Source organism: Leuciscus leuciscus (assembly GCF_965113295.1).
Source record: "Leuciscus leuciscus genome assembly, contig: HAP1_SCAFFOLD_610, whole genome shotgun sequence".
Classification (NCBI taxonomy): domain Eukaryota; kingdom Metazoa; phylum Chordata; class Actinopteri; order Cypriniformes; family Leuciscidae; genus Leuciscus; species Leuciscus leuciscus.
In genome coordinates, this window is record NW_028118129.1 from 22,018 (window position 1) to 31,808 (window position 9,791).

General features: G+C 36.9%; 1 protein-coding gene across 1 annotated transcript in view; it reads right to left on the reverse strand.

Annotated features, from left to right (window-relative positions):
• The window catches only part of LOC309491827 (uncharacterized protein), a gene marked incomplete at both ends in the record, with an annotated part of 30,258 nt that extends 21,813 nt beyond the window's left edge, over positions 1 to 8,445 (reverse strand). The window contains 4 exons of the mRNA XM_082190854.1: positions 2,425 to 2,448; positions 5,967 to 6,152; positions 8,171 to 8,269; positions 8,347 to 8,445. Coding sequence (XP_082046980.1) covers positions 2,425 to 2,448; positions 5,967 to 6,152; positions 8,171 to 8,269; positions 8,347 to 8,445 — 408 coding nt within the window. The remainder of the gene's footprint in view (positions 1 to 2,424; positions 2,449 to 5,966; positions 6,153 to 8,170; positions 8,270 to 8,346) is intronic.
• Between the last annotated feature and the right edge of the window lie 1,346 nt (positions 8,446 to 9,791).

Below are 9,791 nucleotides of genomic sequence, written 5' to 3' on the forward strand. Positions count from 1 at the left end.
CAGACGACGTACTGTTTTAATACAATGAAGAAAAAAGGGATAATCATAATCAAAGAAGAAGAACACCAAAGGAAACATAAAAAGTGCAGTATATAGATCATATCCGTAATAAAATCATGTCTGGACTATAAGAAGGTAAAGATTGTAGAGGAGTTTGAATATGTGAAATTCTTGCCTTACCTTCCCATTCTGAAAGTCACGGTCCGATTTAATGTGAAAACATCATTTACAAAAGTGTGAAGAATTTATTGACTGTGTGACACGTTCAAAGCTGGTGCAAAATCAAATATGCGATGCAGCATGCCGTGCAGTGGATTATTTACATTAAAACCTTATGTATAATAATCCATTAAAACCGTATGTATAATTAATAGACAAATAGAAATCTGAGAGCGCTCATAATTATAAAGACGACTCACTATCTTAAACTTGATTTTGAATATACTTTTATAATATTGCATTGTGCAGTTAGCATTCATATGTCTATGACAATCATTCCATCAATATTAAATATCTATAAAATATAGATATAAAAATAATAATCATATCTAAACATCATAACTGATAATGCTACAACAGTTTAAGAACATTATCTGTTGCATGTATGGATGTTGGAATCCATCTAAACACATTTTAGCACAGGCAATATTATTAAAGAGCTTAATGCAATCACACTAATGCATGCTGGGAGTCAAAGGCAGATTCATGCCACTTGACCTTTAGAGTAATGAAATAAATGTGCATGTGACTGGCTTCTCTAGGCTTGTGTGTGTTTCAATAGGCAGCAAGCAAAGTCAATATAGGACAGTGTCGTGTTGTGCACTGATTAATCTATTTTTCAACATAACTTTATAGGGGCTATATGTAGAATTCAGAAACGCTTGTTATTAGCGACACCGGTGGCCATTAAGCGAACTGCACTCGTACAAGAGACTGAATGTGATTCAAAGCCCCAATATACTATCTTTTTTATTCTTTGCTTAGGGGTAAAAAGAAGTTTGAAATATGGGACCAGCGGTTTACTGTTAATACTAGAGGGAAAAAATCGATTCATATACGAATCCCAATTCTATCTTATAACGATTTGAATCGATTCACAAATTAAAAAAATCGATTTTCTAAAGTGTTACACTTTTTTAACTTGACACTTCTTTAAGGCAATCAAAATTAAAATACACTTTCTGCCTTGCCTTATTACAGAAGACTGTGTGTAATGATTGTAGTCCGCTTAAAGGACATGTGTATATTGGGTTGACTAAAATGGGAAGAAAAACTAAATAAATTTCAAGGTTCACATTTAATTCAGTAGGATTTTTTTTTCTTCTTCTAGACCTATTACACTGTCTACCGCAGTCAAATAAGAAAAGTAACACAAAACAATAAACTTCAACCAAATCTATGCACAAATCGAATCAAAATTTGATTCAAAATCGAGAATCGTTTTTGAATCGACTCATGACCTCAAGAATCGTTTTGAATCGAATCGAATAGTTTGATTATAAGGTATATTTGAGATTATAGACTAATATAGATCAGACTATAGTTTGAATGAATCCCTTTTCTTTGCATGACACTGACATTACAGTACAGAATGGCTCTTCCGGTGTTTTCCTGAACATTGTATAAGCATTAGTTTCATGTGTCGTTGAAATGAAGAGAGGCTTTAGATTATCCAGGCAAAAACGTTCAAGTCCTTCACATAAAAATAGGTTTAGGTCTACAGGCTTTCATAGACAACCCAGGAAGTCGGGGAAGGTCTCGTTTTCTAAGTTTCGTTAAAAGCTGTTCACACATTGGCGATAAAAAAACACATGAAAATTCTTACATATAGCCCCTTTAAGACAATGGACGGAATTTATATACATATATATATATATATATATATATCTTTGATATTTGCATGTAGCACTTACAAACTACATAGCATGAACATTTCAGCTCATGTGAGCATGCAGTAGTTTTGCATTGAAACAGTTGATATGTTAAAGTGCCCTCGCAGCTTAAAAGCGACTATCGGTAAAGACTGAAATATTAATTGATTATGAAGAGGATTATAGATGTTGAGAGGATAGACTCTGTCTGGACTATTGAGTCTTCAGCCCATCTCTGATTAGAACAGCTCCATATGTGTAAATTAAACATCATCATCATCAATCACAACACCAGATATATCTTAAAAACATTCTCATTCAAGCTATTTAATAAATAAAACTGGAATGTGTGACATGACATATACAAAGGCTTCTGGATGATGCTGTGATGGGACTAGACAGCCATGCAAAGGTCCAAAAGAACTAAAAATGCTGAGAAGTTAAAGAACAGAACAACTCAATTCGTCATGCCAAAAAGTGGACCAGATATGAATTCAATAAATCAATAGCTTTTTATTTTCCAGAAAATCAGGAACTAGATAAATATCTCTACCTCAGTTGTCCTATTGACCATCATCTGTTGCAGCAAAGACAGGGAAGGAAATAGGTGTGTTATATTTCACTCAAACACATGTTCTCAGAGTCGGCGGCGGCGTGCAAAAGCAAGAGGTCTTCATTTTTCTCCGAGGCCTGACACGAGCAAACCATTCTTAAAGCTGTTCTTAACTCACATCAGATGACGAATGGCCACACGACCAATCAAATCACATTATTTCAGTAATCCCTCCTATTAACACTTTCGGTTGCAGAATAAATAAACCCTTGTAACAAATACGCTTGTGAACGCTGTAGTTTTACAGTCGCAATCTTCGTGTGAATCCAGTGTTTGGGGAAACGCATTACAAGTAACATGAGTAAAGTAATCAGATTACTTTTTTAAGGAACACAGGCATTTACTCAAATGAATAAAAACAGTGAAATGCAAACTCTGAATATTACGCGAAACTGCAGTCCGTAGAATTGTAGAATAATACAAATGTACTTTATGCATTTAATCTCACTTTATTAGCCAGTGACTTTGCTGCTGACTTTCGATCCAGTTCAACCAAAGGAATAAGCAAACATGACTTCAGATAAACATCTCATTTGTTTATTTTTTTATGTAATTTATTTTTATTTTATTTGTTTGAAGAGTGTTGAACTTTCTTCTTCTGTGTCCCAAACAAAATAAGTTGCATTTCCTTCAGCCTGAGGCTTGTTCATTTCACTTCAGGAGTGTGCCAAAAATAGATTTGTGTAGTTGTTGTTGTTGTTGTTGTTATAAAACAAACAAACAAGCCCAGCCCAGGTGAGACAAAGTAATGCAAAAGTAATGTAACGCTTTACTTTCCATAAAAGTAACTAAGTAATGCATTAGTTACTTTTTCAATATTGTAACGCATTACTTTTAGAAGTAACTTTCCCCAACACTGGCTGCATTTAAAACAAAATTACACCTTTAACTATCTTATGACTAAATATTAAATAATTTCTATATTTATAGGCTAAGATATTAAGTATGAACGGAATCTTGCCAATGTTGATAACAGTTATACATAAATATTATCATTTCATATTGCATATAAGATATCAAATGTCTAAAATTCTATTTGATTGAATCTTTGAACAACTATTTTGGTTCTTTCAAACTAAAACTGGTATACGTACATTCTGAGCGCTTTTTCTTTGAACTAAAACGAAGACAGTACTTAAAATTGGCCGTGTTTAAAGAAAAATAAATACCTCTGTAAACTAGCATTTCCCCGATAAAACACACGCAAACACACGTCAGATACGCATGCACACTTTCAGGCAAGAGCATGCTGTTTCTGTACAGACAGAGCATTGAGTTATGATATACACTAAGAAGAGGGAATGTTTTTACAACTGTTAAACATGGAATGGGTAAGTAGATAAAAGAGTGAGACCCGGATAGCGTCGGGATGGGAACACAGGACACAGGCACATTTACACTGGAGAGAGAAACACAGACAGAAGATTTCATCTGGCACAAACACATCCTGAAACCACTGCAAGTCACACACACACATACACACACACACACACACACACACGAGCACACGCAAGAACACTGACAAGATGCCGAATCTTTAAACCCTCTGTGCATGCGGAGCAGGGCTTCGAATCTTACAGTGTGAAATTATTCTGATTCCAATAATGATTTGATACTAATTGGTCCTAACTATAAGCCTAAAGGAGTAGTTCACTTCAGGATTAACTCTCCGCGACGTCATCCACGATGTTCATGTCTTTCTTTCTTCAGTGGAAAAGAAATTAGGGTTTTTGAGGAAAACATTCCAGGATTGTTCTCCATATAGTGACTTCAATGGAGTCCAACGGGTCGAAGGTCCAGATGTGAGTTTCAGTGCAGCTTCAAAGTCTCGACACGATCCAGCCGAGGAATAAGAGTCTTATCTAGACAAACCAGCCGACATTTATAACAATAATAAACATTTATATACTTTTAACCACTAATGCTGGTCTTGCACTAGCTGTGATGCGCCACACATTACATCATCAGGTTGAAAGGTCAAGCGTGACGTAGGCGTAAGAACAGACCCAGTGTTTACAAAGCGAACATGCGAAGACTGAGTCAAACGTTCTTTACAAAATAATCAAATGAAAGATAAAACAATGATGTCGGACGATTTTGAACTTGGAGGAGAAAATGAGATGGGAGTTTTTCACCCTATCCTACATTCCTGAACCGGAACACGCGTGACCTTTCAACCTGATGATGTAATGTGTGTCGCATCACAGCTAGTGCAAGATGAGCGTTTGTGGTTAAAAAGTATATAAATGTTTATTTGTTTTATAAAATGGCGGATGGTTTGTCTAGATAACACTCTTATTCCTCGGCTGGATCGTGTCGAGACTTTGAAGCTGCACTGAAACTGTGTAGAACCAAGTTGTTAAATTAAGGTGTGTTGATGTATTGCAAAACAGTAGCACTTTATTTTCAATGGGGTCCAACGGGTTGAAGGTCCAAAAAAAAAAAAATCCTGAAATGTTTTCCTCAAAAACCTTCATTTCTTTTCGACTGAAGAAATAAAGACATGGACATCGTGGATGATGTGGGGGAGAGTAAATTATCAGCAAATTTTAATCCTGAAGTGACATGCTCCTTTAACAAAAACTACTATTTATTTGAACATTTTAAGTTGTATTAATTAAAATACCAGTTATACTCTATTCTGAAAGTGTGATTCAAACTGCAGTCACATGCAAAACTGACTTCGGATGCCCTTCAAACTATGCACTTTAAACCTGAGTCTTCTTTCAGATCAGTAAAGAATGAACATGTTTAAGAACCGTTACAAGAATCAAACGCCATAAAAATCATTCAGTTCCAGTATTGACTGATCGATTGATCCACATCACACTCACTGTCATTACTCATAATCAGAGCTTGACATTAACATTAACCACTGTGACGAGTGCTTTTCCAAAGTTACATTTTTACTGGCCACAATTTTGATATCGATACCATAGAGATATTTTTTATATTATCTCATAATTTGGCAGCAGGTTTATTAGGCTGCTGTCACTTTAAGACCTGACACACGGACCCATTATACTGTTTTATATAGCCAATATACTTGGCTTTATGTGCCGCACTTTGGGTGTGAGCACAAAATCTGCGGGAATGAGTAAAATGATGCTCGATACATGCAATCCTAAACCCTGTAACACCAACAAGAGTGATTCAGCTGCCGGAGAGAGTAGAGAGCGAGAACGCGCAGATTGCATTGTGTATCTATTCAGCGGAAGAGTTTCAGATATTTCAGTATCGATATGTGTGGAAAAATATATATTTTTGACAACACTAGATTGCACTTAGTTTATTATTTCAGATAATTGAAACATTTATATTATATCAAATTCAACCCGCCAAAGTGGCTATTAGTAACTGTGTTACACGCCACTGCTGAAATACACACACATGTAATGTTAATGTCAAGCCCTGCTCATAATCCGTCAACACATCCAAATAAAAATGCTTTTCTGTATATATTTCTGTTCCGCCATATTTACCTTGGACTGAACGTCTGCGTTGTGGTCGTTCTGGAGCAGGAGCGCCGCAGATTTGGTGTCGTCTTTACGGGCTGCGATGTGAAGCGCAGGCAGACGTACTTTACCCTTCGTGTCGTTCTCCAGGAGAATGGACACCACCTGGTTATGGCCTTGCTGGAGGGCGATAGCGAGAGGAGTGAAGCCATCCTGCAAAATCACAAATGGGGAAAACCTTGCGTTACGCCAATAATCCTGACCGGCAAATTTGGCTAATACATTTTAAGTTACCGGCCATTCAGAACTTCTACTAGTCAAAAAAACAAAAGAAATGAACCAGATTAAAGGGATAGTTCACTTTGAAATTAAATTTTGGTATGTTTTTGCTTACCTCAAGGGCATCCAAGATGTAGGTGTCTTTTTATCCGCAGTAGTTTCAATTTTGATATTTTTAGGTCAAACCGTTCTTGTCTGTCAGTCATATAATGCAGGTCTATGGTCACCACCTCAAAGAGCATGCACAGAGTCCAAATTAAAACAATTCCCCATCGTAAGTACACATTGATGGCCTAAGACACGAAACGAGCGGTTTGTGTGAGAAAACGAACAGTATATATATTCGTTTTCTCACACAAACCGCTCGTTTCGTGCCTTAGGCCATCAATGTGTACTTACGATGGGGAATTGTTTAATTTGGACGACGGGGAATTGTTTTAATTTGGACTCTGTGCTTGTGTTTTGAGACCGTGACCATAGACCTGCATTATATGACTGACAGACAAGAACGGTTTGACCTAAAAATATCAAAATTGAAACTACTGCGGAAAAAAAGACACCTACATCTTGGATGCCCTTGAGGTAAGCTAAAACATACCAAAAATTAATTTCAAAGTGAACTATCCCTTTAACTACATCACAGCATCTCCTTCCTCTTTCATCCTCATCCTTTTCACCAAAAATGTGTTTTAGGACAGATCAATACAGTACAAAGTCTTTTCTGTAAACCAAATGCTTTTTAATCTTCGTTATTTGTTGCGTAGTGACGTGTGTGTTCAAGTAAGCCAGATCTGAGCAGATTCTGCACAATACGCTGTGTTTAAAACATCATGATGACTCACGAGTATTTGTGCTAAATCTGCGCAGATTTGTCTTACACGAACTTTAACTACTAACACGCCAAATTGGCTCGTGATTTGACAGCGATACTCGCCACATTTGATTTTTACCCGCATTCGGGTGTTCATTTCAAACCCTGATCCTGACATACTCACATACTCGTAGAAACATAAGGTTTCAAAAAGCTGTTGGTAATAAAACAGTTGATGGCAGCCGTCAACTGTCTGGTTACCAACATTCTTCAAAATATCTTCTTTTGTGTTAAGAAACTCATACAGGCTCGGAAAAACGATCTGGCCATTGTTGATTTCATTGGTCAACACTTGTCAAGAAAAGTTTAGACCTCTTTGATATAGTTTTGAGTAGGGCTGCACAATATACCAGCCACAATATCGGTATCGGATGAAATATGTTTATCTTTAATGTGATCGGTATCGGCAGATAAGAAAATCAAATGTGTCCGATATATTAAAGCTGATAATTAAATAATGTAATATGTCCTTCAGCTGAGACGCTTCAGATGCGCACTGTTCAACATGATGGGTTTGAATTGCTTGAAATATGATTGGAATCACTTCAAAAAAGGAAAGTAAAGTGCAACATGTGCAAGTCTGTCATATCGGCTACATAATATCATGAGATCATTATAATTGTGTGTTTGGGACGTGGATTTTAATGGTGAGACTTTTGTTTTTGTAATCAGGCTTTAAACATTTTTATAAAAATGTGGATTTTGATTTATCGGACAATATATCGGTTATCGGCTTTCAGATATAAAGAATTATCGGTTATTGGTATCGGCCAAAATGTTCATATCGGTGCATCTCTAGTTCCGAGTTGAGAAATAATATGGATTGATTAGTATTTGTTTCAGCATTATGTAGACAATCCGCACTGTGATTGACATCTTTTAAATCAGCCATTATGTTACAAGAATTTATACCCAACTTCTTGATTACGATAGGGTTATTTTCCAATCCCAATGAGCCTTTAGGCCTAAAACATATATGAACGCAAATGCTTTTAGCTGTTAGTACGCATAGCTGGTTGCATTGATAGTGAGAAATATATCAAGTTAAAGTCATACTTTTGCAATTTTAAATGCACTTTACCTCTGTTGCGGTGCTCTGGTTTCCACCATTCTCCAGAAGATATCGCACCACATCTAAGTGGTTTTCTTGGGAAGCCATGTACAGCGGAGTGAATCCATTCTGCGGAAGCATAGATTTTTAATGGTTGTTGTTATATTGAGCACTTTTGCATGGATAAACGTCAGACTTGTTCCTACCTGAGATTGTGAATTAATGTCAGCTCCCCTCTTGACCAGGAGCTTCACGACTTCTCCTTGTCCTGCTAGTGAAGCGATGTGGAGAGCTGTGTTTCCTTTCTGTCAGACAAACAAACACCATCATCATTTGAGCAGATCGCTCAGACATTGCTCTTTTACAACGTGTCTACACTTCTACTTCCCACAACAGTACAACTGGACTCAGGAACTTTCGCTTTGACGCGTTTAAGTCCCTGATGTACTTTAAGCGGAATCAAAGAACGAACTTGACGTCATTTTGATCAAAATCAGACCAAAATGAAGTTCGTTTGGAGGGTTTGAAACAGCTTATCAAAGCCAACTATCCAGAAAAGTTCTCTCTCGTTGGTAAACATATTCAAACTCTCATTGGTCCGTGTGGTGATGATGTAATAGGAGGGTGTGGCTCTGAGGCTCCACCTTCTTTGACGAGGAAATCTTCTCCGGTTCATTTCTTCTGTTCAGTTCGTCGAGGTTTAATACTGTAAATCTGCCTGATTTTAAACAGCCTATTGTATAAAGTGCTGTGTAAATAAACGTGACGTTACTAGTGCCGAATCGCAGAGCTGCTGCAAACATCCACATCTCTATGATCACATGCTTTCTGAACTGCTGCTTTCTCACCGCTGTCATTTTTGTTGTGTTTATCTTGTTAATGAGAGGAAAGCAGTAAAAGTGTTATGTAATACAACCTAGTGTGTTTATGAATATGATAATAAATCAAAATAATATGATAACAAATACCGGTTTGCAACTTCAAGCAGCATAATGAACAGAATAATGGAAAATAAAATTGCACAGCTAAAATAACTGGCAGTGACTGACACTGGAAGCTGGTCACGCCCGCTCTTACGATATAAATATGATGGAAATATATCAAGAATTAAAGATAACACTTTATTTCAATGGTCCACTTTAGACATTCTACTAACTTGTCAACTAAAGGTCAACTAAAGGTCCTTGCACACTAAGTCCGTATTTGTCATCCTAAAAATGTATTAATTAATCCATTGCGGAAATAAACGCAAAACAATGCAAAATGGCGTCTTCAAGCAGCGGGGATGATTTTGTTGTCCTCTCTCTTCTTAAAAAGAGAAAAAGAAAGAGGAAATGTTGGGTTCATCCAATCCTGAGATTGTGTAGAGAGGGGACGGAGAGTTCGCTGCGGGATTATCCCGAGAGATTAAGTTTACTTCAGGATGTCAGTGGCTCCCTCTGCTAGCGATATTGGAGCCACATATTAAAAAGAAGACTAACAATTTCCATGAACCGATCCTGAACAGTTCTTGATTTTGGTGTTCGCTTGTACGGTGGCTCTGAATGATCAAAACACCACTCAAAATGCTTGCTACGGATGCGAAAAACACCGAAAATTTAACTTTTTTATGACGGACGAAAATTTCGGACTCAGTGTGCAAGGACCTTAA